The sequence below is a fragment of the Podarcis cretensis genome, assembly GCF_951804945.1.
Source record: "Podarcis cretensis genome assembly, chromosome: 5".
NCBI lineage: Eukaryota > Metazoa > Chordata > Lepidosauria > Squamata > Lacertidae > Podarcis > Podarcis cretensis.
This window is the reverse complement of record NC_137174.1, coordinates 20,940,027-20,960,935: the sequence shown is the minus strand read 5'-3', so window position 1 is coordinate 20,960,935 and position 20,909 is coordinate 20,940,027. Positions and strand designations below refer to the sequence as shown.

The window sequence follows — 20,909 nt, the reverse complement described above, 5'->3', positions numbered from 1 at the left end:
TACACAGCTAGCACATTCCTAGCGATAAAATGCAGTGAGGTTTGGGAGCAGTATACAACTAAGTTGTACTCGAAGTAGGCCCACTGAAATTAATGGACCTAACTTAGTCTACTCTGAGCAAAATTTGGTTGAATAATTCCCCTGTAGTGTAAAAAAAAAAAAAAAAAACAGAGTAAGGAATAAGAAAACTGCTCATATTGCAATCGTAATTCTCCTTCTTATTCATTTATCAGTTTCCCCACAAAATGCTTCCTCTTAGTATTAATGGCATCATCCCCTTAGGGTATTGGTGGTGGGAGTAACCTAGTCTATTCTATAAGCTATCAGTAGGGCATCAAGTTTGACAGCCAGCCAGTTTGTGACTCCATAAACCACTAAAGGGAAGTCTGAGCACTCAAAAATAACAGCAAGAGAATTTCCCTAATTTCTTTTAAGCTTCTTGTTTTATAATGAGTGGGGCAGAGTTTAAGAAACCAGAAATCGTTGGTGCACGATCATTTAACTTCCTTTTCATCATATCCGAGTTGTTACTTCATCAGAAAGTAGTTACCGTGCCTGACATTCCTCCAATGACCACATAGGTATTGGTACATTTCTTGACATTGAGTCGAGTCAGAACGTTGAACAGAGTGACTTCACAATGTATGTGAACCCATTAACACAACATTGAGCAAGAACTGGCACTAAAGCATTTTCATGTTGCGTGACTGAAGACAAGACACTCCAATTAATAATTTCAGAAACAACATAAGTATCTTGGGATAGATCAACAAAACACTTACTGAGACCCAAGCTCATAATAAGTCAATTAGAACTCAAGCCTGGAAAATGTACCTTGCTACAAGGCAGTCATGTGCTAAGTTCAGTTGAAAACATACAGTACACACGACAAGAGTGGTTTGTAAGCTAAAGTAGGTTATTATTAAACCAGCCACTTGGCTCAGATAGTGGACTTGGAAATCATCAACCCATTCACTGAAGTGCCATGTCAAGATAATTTATACTTTATTGGGTCAAATCACACCTGTTCTCTCATTTGATTACATCAGTTCTTCTGATGCTTAAACTATAAAGATACCATTCCATTATTTATTCATTCATTTCCAGTTTTCAACCCTGTTCATGTTTCCACCCAATGGGATCACAAAATGGCTTTCAGCAAAAAAGAAAGACCTTGGCAACATCCCCTTTCCTGTAGGCCTGACAAAATCAACCGGTCTTGACTTGTTTCCTTCAAGCAAGGAATTAGCATAATCCTAACTTGGTTTTGTGAACCAAACATGGTTCATTTCTATCTCCTAAATATCCTTTGTTCCAGTCACATAGGTAAGAAGGAACCCACATAGCACAGAAACTGTGAGTGCGTGGAAATGATGCTCTTTACACACACAAACACATTTGTATCTCTGTTAGGGTGCCACACAGAGAGACATGCACGCACAAAGTAGGGTGTCAGGAAGCACCCTATCGACCAAACTAAAGAGCACATTTTGTCCTGACATCAGTTGTGCCCTTTTCCTCCATGAGTGAATCGTAGATGTTTACATATATGGGAGAAAAGAAGGACTTTTGACTTGGGGGCTCGCCCTACCTCTGTTGACCCTCAGAGTCTTGGGGGAAATGGGATTTGCCCTGTTCACACCTACTTTGCAACAACCACAGTGAATTCATTTTATAAGTCAGAACCTGTTCTTTTTAAAATCAATAGAATATCCAATACAGACTATAATCATGTGACCGTTAATGGAAGATATTAAGAATTCCGACCACTTCTACGTGCATTCCCTAACCCATTTGACCTGCAAAGCCCCTTCCTGGCACCCAGCCCATGGGGAATAATACTAGGCTAAGAAGAAGAAATGGGTTTATTTATTTTTGTCATGTGATTTCCTGAAAACATATGAGCATGTTCTTTTGTGTGCAGTGAAGAAAAAGCAGGGGCTTTGGGACTGTCAGATGATTTTTGGATCAATCCTTCTTCTGTGCTGTTTTGATTCCTGTTCCATGTCCCTGGAAAATTGTCTCTACGGCTATATGTTGGTGTTTTGGAATCTGTTATCTATGCTCAATTCAGACATACACCATCAGTGCACTCAAACCACCGGCTTTAGCTAAAATCTTATCTACTTGCACTTAGTTAAGAAAACCCCCAGCTGCTCTCCTATGCTACCCATAGGTGTCACTAATCTTCATTGTTGAAAACAACAGCAAAGGAGCAGGCAATTCCAGACCAATGGCTTGCCTGTTTGCTTTCCCCAGTTTCCTTTGGCATCGTAGCCATAGGTCATCAGTTCAACAGCAATGTTAAGCTGCATCTGCCTTGTTAAAACAGAGGATCAGCAAGGTTCCCACAATAGCTCATGTCTCCGCGTTAACCGCTGGCAAATAAGCTTCCCTTCCAAACAGCTTTGATTAATTAGGAGCAGGCTTTGCAAAGGCTCTTATTAGAAAGTTTCCTTTCAGCGCTGTGAAAAACTAAGAGGCACTCGAAGTGACTTGATAAACTTAGCACTGGGCTGTACAGAAGAATCTGCATTATAAAGAGGGCAAATAGGACATACTTGCAAAAGATTGGTGAGAGGTCAGACAGACGATGCAGAGTGCAAGAGGGAATAATAGTTGTTCAACAACTCCTCATAAAATTGTTCTAGTAAATTAACTGTTCACGTGAGTAAAAAGCTAAAAGCCCATTTTCACACATGCAAAGCAGTCACTAATTCCCCCCCCCCTTGTGACCATTCCAAAGTTTGCAATTAAGAAATGCCAATGTAAACAGAGCTGTACCCCCACCAGACATCATTATTGGTCACTGTGGCCTGTAACTACCTATATTTTATTTGTTTTTATTACATCTATATGCCACTTTTCCTCCAAGGAGCTCAAGGTGGTGTATATGGTTCTCCCACTATTCATTTTATTCTCACTGGGTGGGTTAGGCTGAGAGGCAGAAACTGGCATAGCTGTCAACCGTCCCTTATTTGGCAGGAAACTCCCTTATCCCAGCGCCATGTCCCACTGCTGTCCCTTATTGATGATGTCCCTTAAATTTCCTGGGTTTCAAAGGAAGCAGCTCCTCTCTCTCCCTCCCTGCCGGCCAAGGAGGAGGGAGGCTCCAACTGTGTTGCTTGGCTGCGTTGCTCGCCCAATAAGGAGTCTCAGAACGACTGGGGGTGGAGCTTGCATGCCTTGTGCCGATCAAATCGTCCACATTGCCTGGGGACTCGCCTTTGCTCAGCGCTTCCCAGCAGAGAGGTGACGGTGGTTTTCCTTGCTGCATCCCCTTTGCCGGGTTGCTGCACTGTGGGAACCACCACTTGAGGCTTCGTTTGGCTGCTGGCTGGGCTTTCTGCCTTTGGCTGGAGGGGCTCAGAAGTTGAACATACCTGTGCCCTGAAAATCCCTTATTTTGGCTGCTGATCCCTTATTTTTGAGGCTGCTGGTCCCTTATTTTCAAATCTGTAAGTTGACAGCTATGGGAACTGGTCCAAGGTCGCTCAGTGATTTTCATGGCTGAGTGGGGGTTTGAACCCTGGTCTCTCAGATCCTAGCCCAAGACTTTAGACACTACACCACACTGGCTTTCACAACCCAGTTCAGGTTAACTTTATCTATTTGATACCTTGCTCCAGAGACATTAACATGGAGAGAGGGAAAGTTAATATTTGTGGGATAGATACAACATTCCTGGCTGCGTAACCTAAAATAACCTCAAAAGGAAGATGAGTAGTTTTCCATACCCCTTCTGAGCTTCCCTTCCCATGAGATCATCTGCATGTAAAAGGTCTCAGGTGTAATCTTCAGTATCTTCAGGTAAGGTTGAGAAAGATCTCTGCCAATTACAGCAGACCTTACTGAGAGCCAAATTCACCAACCAGAATTATGTTAGATATCTGCCATCCCAGATGTAGTAATGGTTTCTTAAATCTACCGACTATGGCAGTTGGTCAAGTGTCAGGATTGTCCTGTCACCTGTGTGATCCACTTTCACCTCGGACTCCTTCATTCTTTCCTTTTCTATTTGAGAATCTTCTGTTTCCTCCTAGCAGCACAAATGCTCCATTCGTCCAATGGAAAAGCCAGTCCTTTGGAAGCAGAGGAAGCTTGTCAGTCACTGAAAAGCCAGTCATTGATGGGGAGGGGGTGGAAACAGAGCAGCCAAATGTGGAAAGTCTTATTTAGAAGAATCCGTAACTTCGACAAACAAGCTCTCTGCAGCATTGCAGCAAATGTCACATGAGAAAGCCGGCATGAACACAGAGGGGAAGTTCTAAAGAGCACTTCACATTGTTACTGTTGCTAGGGAAACCACTCCCTTGGTATCCAAGTGTTCACTAGATCTGACTTCTCTCTATCTGAGCACGAGTCTCAGGGAGTGGGGTTGAGCATACAACAACAACAACAAAAGAAATTGCCTGATATTGCAAATAAAATATTCGACACATTTTTGACTGTCAAACCATATATTCTTGGGCCTTCCCTTGTACATCTAGGTGTCAGAGTTTGAAGTGTTAGAGTGAGTATCACAGTCATCATGGGAATGCTGCTGAAACGGTCTCCCCATAGTGGCATATCCTTCACAAATATAAAAAAGCTATTGAGAATTGTATAGGGATTGGCCATCACAAATCGACTCCACATTTCTGGCTGCTGGCAAGTGCTTCTAAATGTTACAGACCAGGCAGGGATCGCTTGATATGGGAAGCTATTTTCAGCACCATTCCCATGGCAACTCTGAAGTGTACACCAGCATATTGCAAATATGAAGACAGATTTATATAAAAAAAACACAACCATGTGAATTGAAATAGCTAGGCAATACTGAGTGAAAACTGGAGTGCGTAGCTACTGAAATGTAAAAAAAGAGAGAGATACAGAGAGAAACGAAGCAAACATGGAAGAGTGTGAACTTACTCTTCACATAGTTCAGACATTAAAGTTATTATATGACAGGGCACAGGAACAAGCTAGGGATTGTACACCTGCCCCCCCCCCCCAAGCATAACCTTTAATGCTAGTACATAAATACTTTGATTAATAGCTCCTGCTCCCAACATCACATCAACCGCTTTTCACAATAGATGGGCTTTCTTGTGTAGGCACTTGTACATGCAAGGATCATGTGCGACATGGGACAGTGTGCAGATCTTCACTCCTGTGTGCTGTTGCATGTGGAATCTTTGAGTTGATTGCATGTCCTGTGAAGTTCAGCTCTTTATCGTATTGCAAGCATAGGCAAACTCTGCCCTCCAGATGTTTTGGGACTACAACTCCCATCATCCCTAGCTAACAAGACCAGTGGTCAGGAATGATGGGAATTGTAGTCTCAAAACATATGGAGGGCCGAGTTTGCCTATGCCTGTCTTAAAGCTCTACCATATGTAGTTCCTCAGTATCAGAGAAGGGTTTTGGGATATGTATTTATATATTTTAAAAACCATTAACTATCTACTCCCAAGAGTACACGAGGCACATATAAGGCTGTATTGTGCATCATTAATTTTATGTTTGGACCAAGGGAGAGGCAACGCTGCTGTAATTACCTCTTTCAAGCTAATTATGCCTGTCAATGCACATCCCTACAAAAACCCAGAAATGTATTGTGAAATCTTCTGAGAGGAAAATACATCTAAAGAGTCATTGTAAGTTTGCAGTTCATGCCTCTTGTGGTCATCACAGATTGCCATTAACACCACATTGTGGCAGAGGTTCTTATCATATGCTCATAAATATCTACTTTTAGGAGGAATGTGCTTTAAAATTTACACACTTATTAGGCTCATGATCTGGGAAGTGGGCCCTAGGGGTGGGGTCACAAGCCCTAGGACTCTCCAAGTATCTGAACCTATAAAACTGCCTTACTTTAGGCTCATCAACTGCAGTTAAGGATGGGTGAGCAACCTGGTGCTCACCCAGGGAAATCAACCAGGCCCTCTGAGGACTCTTGTTCGCAAAACCTTCAAGGAGTTTAAAGGGACCCCTGACCATTAGGTCCTGTCGCGGATGACTCTGGGGTTGCGGTGCTCACCTTGCTTTACTGGCCGAGGGAGCCAGCGTACATGTGGCCAGCATGACTAAGCTGCTTGTGACGAACCAGAGCAGCGCACGGAAACGCCATTTACCTTCCTGCCAGAGCAGTACCTATTTATCTACTTGCACTTTGACATGCTTTCGAACTGCTAGGTTGGCAGGAGCTGGGACCGAGCAACGGGAGCTCACCCCGTCGCGGGGATTTGAACCGCCAACTTTCTGATCAGCAAGCCATAGGCTCTGTGGTTTAACCCACAGTGCCACCTGCATCCCACTTGTAAAAAAAGGAGTTTACAAGTGACCGAAAAGAACATTCAGAGGGTCCAGCTCCCTGATGCCTTCCCTCATCCCCAGAGAAAGACAGCAACAACCCCCATGTTGGAGAGGTGGCAGAAGGCAACAGCCAGCAGAGGGCTACAACCAAGAGACGGACTTCTTTTTTCTGTGGACTGTTGAGAGCATTAAAGAGTGGGTTTTCAGGGGGCAAAAAAAGTGTTAAGACACGGACTGGGAAAGGGCAGGTCTGTGCCTAGAAAGCACGGAGGAAAATTAGTGTGGATCAAACCTAATTCTCAGTGGTAAAGTGTCATTTGTAGTTCAATCCCATGATAAGCGATAGCAAAGATGCTCAGTGTACCAAGGCACCCTTGTTCCCTGAGGGAAGGGAACAGGGTGGCAGCTAGTGGAGAACTGGGTGTGCGAGCAAAATGGACACAGTGGTGTGTTGTGCCTGCTGCTGGAAGGCACACAGTAACTGGATATCTGCCCTCTGTCTCCCCAAGATCCAGAGTGTGAATTGCTCACAGCACCCAGAGGAAGGGTAAATAGATAAATCCAATAAATTGCTAGAGCAGCTGCATACCCAGTTTCCAGGAAAGAAAATGAAACTTAAGTTTGGAGGGCTTTTTTATCTGTAAGCTGCATTTAGTCCCTATTAGGGACTAAATAGTGTGGGTGTTCAAAAGATCCGAAACCACAGACTAACTTGGAATCACAAAGTGAATGAAAGGTGTCAAAACCACCAGCAATTTATGCTCCTACTATAACTTCCCACTTATTAAAAATAAGCACCACTTCATTTTATTAGCTGCTATTTGTTCTGCTTCATAAAACACAAGGTTTCCCCCTCCCTGCTGAAAACCACAGTGGCCTGTTTTTGTCGTTTGTACTATTGGGAAACAGTTCTGTTAAAGAGAGAAAATGGCTGCCTTTGAGTTTCCAGTTAGTCTTGTTGACATGTTTGTGTTGTCCTAGTCTTGTTGATATGCTTGCTTTGAAGAACGGCATGCATTCTTGCAATATCACCATTCTTCCTATATTTTAGCACTCCTGCACCAAGTCTGCTACTCACCCATCTCAAGTAAAGGCATAATAGAACCAAACAACATCAGATAATACTTAGAGTAAATCACAGTTTAAAATGGCCAACCCATTATACAATGAGACCTAAAGCAAAATACAAAAACATTGAGGGACTAACTGAAGTAGCCACCTGAGATTATTGTAGGGATGGCAGTGCCAAAATAACCCAATAGAAATACAGTGGTACCTCGGGTTACATACGCTTCAGGTTACATACACTTCAGGTTACAGACTCCGCTAATCCAGAAATAGTACCTCGGGTTAAGAACTTTGCTTCAGGATAAGAACAGAAATCATGCTCCGGCAGCGCGGTGGCAGCGGGAGGCCCCATTAGCTAAAGTGGTGCTTCAGGTTAAGAACAGTTTCAGGTTAAGAATGGACCTCTGGAACGAATTAAGTACTTAACCCGAGGTACCACTGTAGTCACTGGGGTTTTCTGTGGAAATTTGCTGCTTGGGGGTAAAGAAGAAGATAGAATTCTAGCTATAAACTTCCCACATCAATAGTCACCACCCCTAAGGATGCCAGTTGACCTGTTTGCAACTCATGAGATCCTATGTAACTGATTTTTTAAAATAAAACAAAACAAAACAAAACAAAACTGTCCAAGAGATCTCTTACTTGGTCTGGGTTTGTGACATTCCATAATTTAAATATATAAATTTATTAAATCACCATGATCATCATCATCCACCAAGAGTTCTCAAAACTCATCCACCATGACAACAGTGTTTGAACAATGTAACATCCAACTTCAGCAACACAATAAAATGGCAGTTTCCAAAAACTGACTGGAAAATACTACAAGCATCTCTCTTCAAACAAAACTAGACAGAAGACCGTATTTATCTAGGTTTGGAGAAACATGTCGGAAGAACCCAAACACTAATTTGGTACTCACCTTATTTTAAAGGAGAAGGTGGCAAGATTGATGACAAAAACTGCAGAGGGAAATAGCTCCAAGTCCACCTCCTGGAAAGGTCTGGATGGCAGAACCACCGTGCAATGCTGCTGTAAAGAAATGTAAAGTAAGTTCTGTTTTCTGTTATCCATCTTATATTTATAGGTTTTGTTTTCAAGCATTTGGTTTTATTTCAAAATGGGTGCATGGCTGGCAACTGTGGTTGATGCTAAAAGCAAAAACCACTCAGATTTGAAACTTCCCAACGTTCAAAGTTTTGCTCATCAACTGTGAATGGTTCGCGATTGTTTGAAGGGGCCAGCTTTCCATTCAGTAAACACATATGTAGCACTGACATTTGATAGTGTTGTGCATGTCATGACCCAGTCCCAGATATTTTGCACAGAGATTCAGAGGCACAAAAATCACAGATGTGGGACATTCACAGTCTACCTTAGGAGTACCACCAACTCCAAAGTGACCCAGTGTCCAATCCAACAGTAGGCCACACAAAGAAGGGGACTAAGGCTGCTTCGCCTCTCAAACCAGGGGTATAGTCTCCAGGAGGGTGATTAGAATCCACAGCTGCACCATCTCACTTCCATAACCCAGCAGAGGACCCACCCCAAGGCCACCTATATTTTGGTAATCTTACATTTTCTTATGCAATAAACAAAAAAAAAGTAGCATTCGTTCTTAGAAAGGTCATTCTGGGTATTATTATTTTTTAATTCCTTCCCCTAATACATTAAAACTATTATAGCCTCAAAGTAACAAAGAAATATTTAATTTGCTGTACAACTAATTTAAAGTCATCCCCACCAATTAAAATAACCCCTATTAAATAATTGTCTGAAGTCTGAGTTGTGTCATCAAGCAATTAAACTGATTAAAACTTGTAGTCCTCATTAGAAGCATTAAATATGTTTTCTGGAGTTGTCAATGCGGGACATGTTGGTGGGGAGATGTAAACTCCTGTAAAAAAAAAAAAAAGTTCAGTGATATTTAAAAAGTGGAAAAAACAGCAAAGGTTCTTGTGGAACCTTATAGACTAAGAGTGCACTTTATCGATTCATGGAGAGTTTCTAGACCTAGATCTGCTTTTCTGTAATAATGCCAGGGAATGAGCCCAAGAAACATTTGTTCAACCTCTTCTTCAAGGCAGCCTTTTAGACTCTTGAAAACTGCTATTATGGCTCCCCTTAAATTTCCTCTCTCTATATTAAACACACCCAGACACACTGAGCAATTTTTCTCATGAGTTCCAACCCTTTAATCATTGCTGTTGCATTGGTCAAATTTCTCTTCGATTTCTTGCTCTTCTTAAAACATAAATGGTCATGCAGCTTTATTTGCTCTAGCTTTGAAGCTTGTTTTTGTCTTTGTTTTTTAGACTGTTCCCTGTGCACTTTCCTTTCCCGCTTCTCCTGCTTCCTTTGTTCTCTCTTTAGCCCCTCTTACTTTTTATTATTATTACTGAGATATTTAATTGCCTATATTTGATTTGCCCCATCTAGTAAACTTTAGTAACATTTCAGCACGTCGCAGATAAAAATAGGGACCTTTTGGTTTACTGTACCGTCCTTATTCTCTGCCTGATCCTCGTAATAGCATATTTCTAGATAATACCGAAGCATTCCTGCATTATCACCATCATCATCATCATCACCATAATTTATTTATATGCCACCCATCTGACTGGGTTTCCCCAGCCACTCTGGGAAACTTCCAACAAACTGAAACACAGTTAAGACATCAAACATTAAAAACTTCCTGAAACAAGGCTGCCTTCAGATGTCTTCTAAATATCAGATAATTGTTTATCTGTTTAACATCTGATGGGAGGGCGTTCCACAGGGCAGGCACCACTACCGAGAAGGCCCTCTGCCTGGTTCCCTTTTACCTCACTTCACACGATGAGGGAACCACCAGAAGGCCCTCGGAGCAGGATTTCAGTGTCTGGACTGAATGATCAGGCTTGTGGCTGGAGAGCAAAGCATTACCTTCTCCCCACACCTTTTTATCAATGTGTTTAGTGTCACATCCTGCTAAGGCTATATTCCTGCACACTTACATAGAAATATGGAGGACAGCAAGACAGTAATCCAGGTGTACATACCAGGAAATAAAAATGTAAGTGGAGTAAGATGCGGGTCATTCAATTTTATTGAACATGCATAAAAGAGATCTTTCCTGTATCAGGAAAAGGATATGATATTCATAAGGCTAGTCTTGTATCTGCTAAATCTTTATTGATAAACTAATCCTACCATATCATGTGGGCTGTGTTTTGGGAAGCTCTTGCTCAAAGTTTGATGTTAGTCTTTTCATAGATCCTAAGAAATCTGAAATTTATCTTTATTGAGATAAAACCGGGTATGTATTGATATAAATACAATAGGATGCTTAATGTGTAGGGGATGAACTGTAAAAGTGGGTGGCTATTAGTGCATTTACTGCTAAAAGCACTGTATTAGTCCCTGGTTTAAACAGTCAACAAAAACTAATAATAAAAAGGAGAAGATGGAGATCACATCTGTTCTGATCTTGAGAAACGGTATATATTCTGGACTAGCCACAATCCATATCTATCCTGTATCCACTGTGTAATGTCTTATGAAGCGCTGGAGTTTGATGCATTTGCCCCACACTAGCTTCAGTCTGAATTGAGAAAAAGAGTTGCATTTCAAGCCAATTAGGTGTGCACAGCCTAGATCTGGTCATTCTAGTGGTGTCATACATCCTGCAGAGACTGTTGTTTTTACTGCCTGATTGTCTTTTGTGCCTGGAGAAGGCTCTAAGGTTTGGAAACACACACACACACACACACAGAGAGAGAGAGAGAGAGAGAGAGAGAGAGAGAGAGAGAGAGAGAGAGAGCTGTTGTATGTTCCAACTAAGATGTTCCGGTTTCAAGTTCTAGAGTCCCCAACACGCCTACTTAGCCACAAAGGGAAAGGATTAGCACGCAAGTTTTGTTTCACTTTGCAAGCCCAGGGCTCCTCCGGTTAACCACAAGTTGCAGCATGTGATCCCACGTAGTGGAAACCTGTGGGTGTCATGGTTTCCTCCCATGCATTGCCCATGCTGCAATACATTCTCAGCAGTATAAATAAACAAAACCATAACGATGGCACCTAAATGGTACTGTGGCCTAATAACAGCTAAAAGGAACAGATATGAAATTAAAAACACAAATGTCTCCTTTGAATTTATTAAGACATTTTCTGTGAGGTAAATACACATACTTATAAGTCCCATTTTAATTTGTACTTATATCCCTTTGAGGTATGTTGGTGAAGTTTAAACACAGAAAACATATTTGTGACTACAAATTTAAACTAGTTTCCAACGTGGCTGGTGCTCAGCCAAGATAACCTGGGAAATGTGGTACTATGAAGGGGCACAAAAGAAAAGGACTTCACCCCCAGCACCAAAACTAGCATTGCTAGTTGCTGGGGGCAAACCATGCCAGTTAAACCCATTTTAAAGCGGTATCAAAGTGGTTTAAATTTAAGGTGCAGAAGACCCTAAACAGAAAAAAATGGTGCTGCTATTGTAATGCTATCAGTTCAATTATGTGCTTGATTAGTACATGATTGTAAACATTTTGGTGTGGGGCTTACCAGTAACTGGAGACAAAATGTGTATACAAATCCCAAGCGTAAACCTGATTTTTTAAAAATGGGAAGGCGTTTCAGATCTGTTTTTCATTTCGCTCCACAGGCCTGTTTTCAATTGGGCTCTGTTTATCAGCTGCTAGAGGCCAAGAAGTTGGAGATCCATAATCTGATAGAGCAATTGTTTTTTCCTTGGGTTTTCTGTATGTTTGTTTACTTTAAAACAGACACCGAGTATCCCAAATTTGATTCTAGCAATGGCACTGTGGAAGGGTGTTTAACTCATTCCATCTCGAGTCATTTCCTCAATGAAGAAAGCACTCCAACCTACCCCTCAAATCTGATGTTAGTCAATGAGAGGAGTATATGCACTTTTAAGATATGCTGTGTAGTAGATTCTACTGTACAGAATTGTATAGAAACATAAGCAAACATAGAAACGTATGCAAACCTGAAAATTACACACAACTTTTATTATCGAACAGAATGAGAAAAAAACAACAACCCAAATCGCAAATATGTGTAGAGCAAAGTTGGTTGCCAAAGCAAATATTTTAGTCAGTAAAGATAGCTGTGGGAATAGACAACCACTGATATAAAAATAGAAAAATATACACTGATTAGCAGGGGATTAGAGAATTTGCATTGAGACTGAGCAAAGAAGCCAAGCTCTCAGTTTAACCCGTTGTCCTTTGCCTGTGACAAGGATATGCATTTTAACTCTGTCACGCCTTTTAGGTGCACTGAATACAAAGTCACTCATGAGTTTCAAGTTATCTAGTCTTCACCAATATGTTTACACTCTTTCCTTTTATTAATGATAACAAAGGAAGTGACTTTACCCCCCAAATTAAGGCAAGCAGCAAGTCCCCAGAGGTTGGGCAGGATTAACATGAAGCATACAAAAGCTTTGCTCTAGGGGAATCTTTGTGGAGAAAACCCCACCAATTAAAAAACAACATTTAGAAGAAGCATTTGAAAACTTCAAATTTTGCCAGCAACCTTTAACAGAAAACCAAGTGTTATTTTCTCATAGGAGCTTCTTTGTGGGCAGTAAGGGATTCACCTGAACCAACCATTTTGCACAACAGTCCAAGAGTGTGTGAGGGAGTTTCTGTTTCTCCCACAGCCTTTTCTGTCATGGAGTGACAGTGGCAATTACACCTCCCATTGGAAATTGCCCCAGCGGCCATCTGAAGGCCCCTCTCATTTTTTACTAGTAGAGGTGTGGTGTGGTGGCACTCAAACAAGGCACACAAAACCACTCTTATTCCTCTGGTTGTAGATCAGGATTTCTGTCTTGACTCCTAGGGGCCAAGGCAGTTCTGGCTCCCTGAATATTTTTTGAGGGTGCCGGGCCGCCCTCAGTATTCAGAGGCTGTCACACCAGGGGCCCCAATCCTCTGCAGAAGCTGGTGCCTCTGTATGCATAGGTGAGAAAACTGTTTTTGCAATCCCAGTTGTACAACAAAACATACACTCAGTTCCTATGGGTCTATATACATAATAGTAGCCTGTTGTAATGAAAAGGAAAATAATAGATATAATAAATTGGGGGGGGGATAAGCTGAATAAAAAGGGATGGGCAATGGAAACCAGAAAAGGACAGAGAGGGAAGTCAAGGCATTCTGAGAATCCTAAATGAAAAGGTGATTGATATGTTTAAATGGAAATATGCTATGTAAAATTTAATTAAAAAATAATAATTAAAAAGTAGCCTGTTGGTTCAGGCAAGTGTGCCATCTAGTCATGACTCCAGTTCTCAGAAAGGTTCTGGCTCCCACCCAACACACACAGACAAAGGCTCTTGCTCAGAAGGAAGGAAGAAAATTTTATGCAGGCAAGGAGTGATACAGGCTCAGCAGCAGAGACATTGCTCAGGAGACACAATTCAGGAGTTCAAGGACTGGACAGAAGTGACAAAGATGTCCCAACAAAGTGACAAAGTGTCCCAACAAGTTCCCCCACCCTCCCCGCTAAGCTTTTAAAGACAATGCATGGCGTCTTTCCACCTAGTGGGAATATTGGGGTGGCAAGTGCACACTCTGTCAGCGCTAATGGGTCTGCTCCAAACTGCAGATGTGGTGGCCTGGTTCTAGATGACAAGACTGTACCCTCCTGCTCAGACTCCTGTTCGATCACTACCACCTCCTCTTCAACCTCCCCTCCCTCCAAGCCCTCCCCAGACTCCACTGAGGATTGCCGCTCGGCCGGAAGGACAGAGGGGAGAGCTGACATCCCTTCTCCCCCTTACAAACTGACTCCAGACAATATTCACCCAATTCAGTCCTCCATTTCCTCCTCCTCCATCAGAGCCTGCCAACCCAGTCCAAATCCTGACAGTGCTGCAGTGCTCATAATTCACAAAACATGGTACAATATAATGTAGAAATCAAATACAATTACAACACACACTGGCTCTCAAGAAGGAATTTTTGTGGAAAGTGTTACGTCAGGATAGGAAAAAAAACACGTTGATTTTGCGAAGAAAATCACTAATCATTTCGTGCAGTAAGGATTTGTGACGTCAGTGAAGCTGCTGGCAATGCTGACATCACAAAGGCTGAGCAACTGTGATGGCACAGTCGGGGTAGCTTAGGGAACAGAATAGGCAGTAGGATGGCAGGACCCTGAGGAAAGAGTGGGGTGGAAGGAAATCTGATAAGGAAAGGGAGAAAAGGAGGCGAGACTGAAGGAAGGATGGGACCTGGAAAAAGAAACAGTGGAATGTGGCTAAGAGAAGCTGGCAGGTAGGAAAGGCTATGCAGAGGAGTTTGATAGTGGTGGTTGTGATTGATAAAGTACAGGGGCCACCTGAAAGATCTGCTGTGGCTTACAGCACTTTTCCTGAGTATTCACATTTCACATACTTCAGCTGTCAGTGTGACAACCCTCTATTACTATCTTCATATTGCAGAGGAAGAGGTGGCCTACAGCCACCTAGTGAGTTCTTAGCCAAGGTGGTAATTTGAAGCGGGGACTTCCCAAAACAGGCTTTGAGCAGCTGCATTACACCAGAACGCCTCAAGCTGCAGTTGGGAAGCACGTTGCTTAGAGATATTTACTGCAAAATCTACATGGTTGTTCCCACCCCCACCCCCCAATTGAAACTTGCCGTGTCTATTTCTCCATGGAACCCATGCAGCCCTTTGAAAGAAATGCACCGGCTTGGAAATTTGCCCGCAAGAGGGTGGTGCTGCCAACTGATTGTAACATGGGAAGCTGTCTGCCTTATACGGCATCAGATCATTGGTCTGTCCAGTTCAGGACTGTCTGCATGAGGTATGGGGAGCCTGCAGCCTTCCGGATATAGTCAGCAACAGTGACCATCCCCTGGCTGATGACCATGCTGAATTTGCAAATCAATAGCAAATTCTGACTGCAGGGGCCACCAGCATCCTCATTATACTGTGTTTGCACACAGAATATGCCCAGAATGGACCCACTTGCAGTCCATTGGAAATTCCGTGTCAGGTAATCAGCAGACAAACTGATGTGGAAAGGGTTTTCCAAGGTAGGAAGCTATAGAACAAGGGCACGTTTGACTGTTCATTTAACACAGTGGTTTTCACAGTTTAGAGAACTGAAATTCCTTCTACTTGTTTCCCCCGTCAAGCCAAAGTTCATTTCCCTCCCCCGTTTATCCCAGGCCCTACTTGGTAATGAGATGCAGCGAGGGGGCACAAGCTGTAACACAGAAGGAAGCGCTGGCAAAGTCTTCAAGAGTGTCAGCCTCCCCCTCCAGCTCCCACCTCACCCACCCACACATCACAGCCACTCATCTGACATCACGAGAAGCTGGTGTGGGTTTTGTTCCTCTGTGTAATTTCCCCTTTCTTTATTACTTGGTGGAGCACGGCAAAAAAAAAGAAAAAAGGAAAGAAATTGCTAAGCAGTTAGTATCTGCACAGAGCAAACTGCAATGCATTTGCTATGCTCCGCAGCGCTGTCTGTGACGAGATAGCGTTCTAAGTGGCAACGTGGGAACTACAAGGCTCCAGTCCCTAGGTTTTTCTGCTTCGCACATCAAAGGCTAAAGAAACATGAAATGGAACAGCAGTTCCATGTGTTCCTTCGTAGTTGCACAAAGCTAAACACGGTGTGATGCAGGTCCCCCTTCCTGCCTCTGACTCACAAAAGGATGAGAAGTATGCAGCTAATGGTAGCAGGAGAAGAAGCAAAGGGTTGTTTATTTTGCCCCCAATACTTAATTTCTAACAAGAAAGGTACTGGAGCTCATCTGCCCTGGAAGAACCTGCCTTTAAGTCCTAAGCGAGTAGGGACAGATGACAGTAAGTCAGTGGGGAAATGTATTCCCTGTGCATTCAGAAATACCTACTTCACATTTTTCTCTAGATTTAGCCCTAGTTGTTGGCACCCATCTGTCCTGTGATACGATGGAAGAGTGCAGCTTGCGGGGAGAATTCAAACTGTTGGGGAGTTACAGTGCCTGCTGTGGCTGTAGTGACTGATACAGGAGAAACATGTTTTGTTGAAGCTGGGGCAGATGAAGGTATTTGGTTGTGCTGCTGCAGATGCACCATGGCATTTCTTCCCTCTGCATTCCTAACAGCAGTCGTTCCTCCTCTGCTCACTGCTATGGATGCACTACCTGTCAGTCTGTCTGAAGGCACTGTGGTCATCTGCAAGGGATTCCCATACAACAGGCTTGATGTTGCTAGCCTTTATGTCACATTTTCAGACACCTTTCTACTGCAGAGTTGGCCTGCCGATGGGCCTGGTGCCTGAAGCCAGCTCCCCATAGAGATCCTTGGCAATCCTGCCATCTTCCATTCTGTGAACATGACTAAGCCAGCCATAGACGTTTTGCTGAAACAGGAGTGTGAATGTGCTGGAAATGTTGAGAGAGCACATCTTTGTTTGAGACTCTGTCCTGCCATGTGATGCCCAAAATCTTCTTGATGCAGCACATGTGACCAAGAGAGCCCTAGATTCTTGGACTGGATCAGTCCTGTGGGGTTCAACTGGCTGCATCCACACAGGATCCAATTTGATCCTACACTGTGCTGGTTGCAGCTCTCCTTTTGTGCAGACTTTTAGCTGAGTGGGAGGCTCTGATCCTGCACAATGCTGGGCACACACATTCACAGAACATTTGTAAGGGCTTTTGAAAATTCTTAGCCCCATCCCTGAATTGTTTGGGGGATGAATCTGGGATGGGTGGGACAACACAGGGCAAATTGCCCTGATCTGGGAGCCATAGAGTGGTCTTCTTCTTTGGTGATCATTCGTAGCTGAGTAAGATTGTCTTCCAAAAACATGGTTTTAACAGTAAGTCCATAAGTGACTGTGAAGGCCAGTTCTGGACCCACACATCCTTCCACCGTGGGGACATAGGTTTCCAGGCAGGAGTTGATAATGGTGAGGGTTTGTCAAGCATGCCTTCCTCTTAGCACGTTTCTCCCTTTGGCCTTGAGTTCGAGCGTCTTCAAAGCCCATTAGAGTGGTACCACAGCGTGAATCAGGGGTCTATGCACATCCCTTCTTCACAATATAATCATCCAATGAAGAATGTCCAGTGAGGGCTCACGTTTGTGTATGACTCGTCACAGAAATAATATCAGAGAGAGGGAACTTTCAAATCACTGTGCAAAGCAGGCTTTTCGGTAGAGGCAAATCAAGCATTCAGATGCAATACTCAAATGCATTACTGTATATGATATACGTATACACATATAATAACTAGTGCAAAGCCTTTACATCTTCCAGATGTAAATTTCCAGTATTTATTATACATGCAGGTCCCACTTTATGCAGGTCCTCACTATGCGAAAATTCGTCCCTAAACCTCGCTATATGCACTGCAGATTCCACGGTTGGAAATGCATTAGAAAATTCCTCATAGGAATGAATAGAAATCATCAGCTCATGAAACAAACACTTGCCTGATAAAAGATTACCATGGAATGCACCGTGTTCATAAAGCGGGACCTGTGTGTATTTGTAAAACTTTATACATTTCTTGCGCCCCTCCCCCCAAATGGCTTGATTAACAATTTGATAAGAAACATAGTTCAAATAGCTTTGTATTCATGTAAGTATCCCTTGAAAAGAGATTTTATGAAATGATTTTTAAAAGTTTAATAAGTCTGTTTCATCTTGCACTGATTAAACTGTCTTCTGAATCCTAAATATACTTTATGTGAAAGCAAGCTTTGTGACTATCACTGGGACTGACTTTCTTGTTTAGGCACAAGGTGTAAATATCTTTGTGACTGCCATCTATCTATCCATTCATTCAACAGACAATAGCAGGCTATAGCACTGAAGCTTATAGGAATCTAAATCTTCTAACATGGAAATTAAGAGCCTTATCCAGGCCAACGCTTGTATGTATCACTTGGACACAGAACTGGGAGACAGGACCGTCTTTACCCAGGGGTGCAAGGGTTGCAGGGCACCCAGGTACCAAATTCTGGGGGGTGCCAGGCGCCCACCGCTGAAGCCGCCTAAGCTCTTAACTATCTACCTGTTATGAAATAATAAATAATTTTGATCAAGCTAGAAAAACAAAATACATATATACCTAGGTATTACCAAAATGTATACCTACTGTTTCACTAAAGGACTTTCGACTTTGTGCGCTTATTTACCAAAGATGCGCAGCGACAGCAGCAGCACTTGTCATTCTCAACGGTGCCATGCACGCAAAATTAACTCTTACATCAAAATATTATGTACGTATTGTATTGAGCTGCTATGCAGCAGAAGGGTCCACAGCATCTTTGAATACTTGTAAGTTTACTTATAAGTGTGGTAGTGTTAATTTGGGGGCTAAACTAAATTTGGGGGCACTGGGCGGATCTTTGCACCCCAGAGGTGCAAGGACTTGTATATCATAGAATGACAGAATTGTGGAGTTGGCAGGGATCCCAAGGGTCATCCAGTCCAACCCCTTGCAATGTGCAGATCTCCACTAAAACATCCACGGTGATGGCCATCCAAGCTCTGCTTCAAAACCTCTAAGGAAAAAAACTTCCAGTCACAGCTGAGGCTTGTTATCTTTTTTTAAAAAAATAATAATATTTATTAACAATTTAAACACTACAAAAAATAAAAACAATACAATACAACACAAAAACACTACACAACACCAACACATTTAAACTAACAAAACAAAGAAACAAACAATTTAAAACACATCAAATAGTTTCAGTATCATATCTTTCATTCACTTATTTCCGCGACCTCCTCACACCTCCCTTTTTTGTATTCCACTTCTATTAACTGTTTCAGCAATTCCTTTCCATCTTTCTCTGTTTTCTATCCTATAATTATCTTAACACATTCGAACCTTATTTTTTCCTTTGATACTCTATTAATCTATTTATACTTAATTCCTTATAACATTTCTACTAAAGCCATATAACTTCATTCCAACATTTTTCTAACATTCATTAATTTTGCAGTATTTCCGTAAATAATCTTTAAACTTTTTCCAGTCTTCTTCCACCGACTCTTCTCCCTGGTCTCGGATTCTGCCAGTCATTTCTGCCAGTTCCATATAGTCCATCAACTTCATCTGCCATTCTTCCCGGGTGGGTAAATCTTGTGTCTTCCAATACTTCGCGATGAGTATTCTTGCTGCTGTTGTTGCATATATGAAAAATGTTCTATCCTTCTTTGGCACCAATTGGCCGACCATGCCCAGGAGAAAGGCCTCTGGTTTCTTCAGGAAGGTATATTTGAATACCTTTTTCATTTCGTTATAAATCACCTCCCAGAATGTCTTAATCCTTGGGCATGTCCACCAAAGGTGAAAGAATGTACCTTCAGTCTCATTACATTTCCAACATTTATTATCGGGCAAATTGTAAATTTTTGCAAGCTTGACTGGTGTCATGTACCACCTATAAATCATTTTCTCTTAGGGCATTACATGCCGTAAATTTCATACCTGTAGTCCATAACTGTTCCCAGTCAGCCATCATTATGTTATGTCCAACATCTTGTGCCCATTTAATCATAACTGATTTCACCATTTCATCCTGAGTGTTCCATTTCAACAGCAAGTTATACATTCTTGACAAATTCTTGATATTTGAGTCTAACAATTCTGTTTCCAATTTTGATTTTTCCACCTGGAAGCCAACTTTTTTGTCCAAATTCTATGCCTCCATTATTTGATAATATTGGAGCCAGTCTCGCACTTTATTTTTCAATTTCTCAAAACTCTGCAATTTTATTCTGTCTCTGTCTTGTTCCAAAATTTCCCAATATTTCGGCCATTTGGCCTCCATATTGAGTTTTTTCTGTGCCTTTGCTTCCATCGGTGACAACCATCTTGGGGGGGGGGGGTCTAACAAATCCTTATATCTTATCAAACATTAAACAATGCTTAGGCTTGTGAGATCTGGCTCACTTGCAGTGAGCGAAAATGGCCTCCAAGCAGGAAAGTGGGAAGCATTACAGATATGAAGTTCGCAAGCTACAAGTGACTGGCATAGAAATGTGCCAGCTTATGGGTTCATACAATAAAATAAAATGCTTTATCTTGCAAAAAGTTGATTCCCCTGGCCCAAACAAGAAATGTACTTATCTATCTATTTTATTTATAGTTCCCCCTTCATTGAAAGATCCCAGGGTAGAAATACACAGCAGGGATAAAACATTATATAATAAAATCCAATTTTACAATATTCCAACTTCAGCGAAACAGGCAATGGCAGCAGACTACGGAAACAGTCAATAAATCAGCAAACCTGAGTGAATCAAAACCCAAAAGGCATTGTTACAAACTTAGCATTTACATAGTGCATTTTCCCAACATCTCCCCCCCCCTTAATTAAAAGCAAGCACAGGGAACCTCCAGCCCACTTGCCAAATGCAGTCTTGAGCTGGCCCATGGGACTTCCCTGGGGCCACACTCTCTCAACCTTTAAGATATTTTGTCTGGCTTGAATGTCTCTGTGCTAATGCCTCTTGCTTGCCTTTGTAGAGGATGGAGAGATGTGGGGGAGGGTGCAGAAACCTTATGA

At 42.3% G+C, this 20,909-nt stretch overlaps 2 protein-coding genes across 5 annotated transcripts in view; one reads left to right on the top strand and one right to left on the bottom strand.

Moving 5' to 3' along the window:
• The window catches only part of RASGEF1A (RasGEF domain family member 1A), a 224,869-nt gene that overhangs the window by 122,145 nt on the left and 81,815 nt on the right, over positions 1–20,909 (top strand). The window contains exon 1 of one of the 3 annotated variants that reach the window (XM_079975708.1): positions 8,309–8,417. The exons of 1 other annotated variant lie outside the window; for it this stretch is intronic. In XM_079975708.1, the coding sequence (XP_079831834.1) occupies positions 8,376–8,417 (42 nt within the window). In that variant the 5' untranslated portion in view covers positions 8,309–8,375. Of the gene's footprint in view, positions 1–8,308; positions 8,418–14,519; positions 14,661–20,909 lie in introns of those variants that run through there. One more of the 3 variants, XM_079975712.1, reaches the window with a different exon arrangement.
• LOC307215928 (uncharacterized protein) overlaps positions 1–20,909 on the bottom strand; it is a 231,283-nt gene that overhangs the window by 139,898 nt on the left and 70,476 nt on the right. Inside the window, exon 2 of one of the 2 annotated variants that reach the window (XM_079975762.1) lies at positions 8,291–8,397. In XM_079975762.1, coding sequence (XP_079831888.1) covers positions 8,291–8,397 — 107 coding nt within the window. Of the gene's footprint in view, positions 1–3,737; positions 3,983–8,290; positions 8,398–20,909 lie in introns of those variants that run through there. The other variant, XM_079975763.1, reaches the window with a different exon arrangement.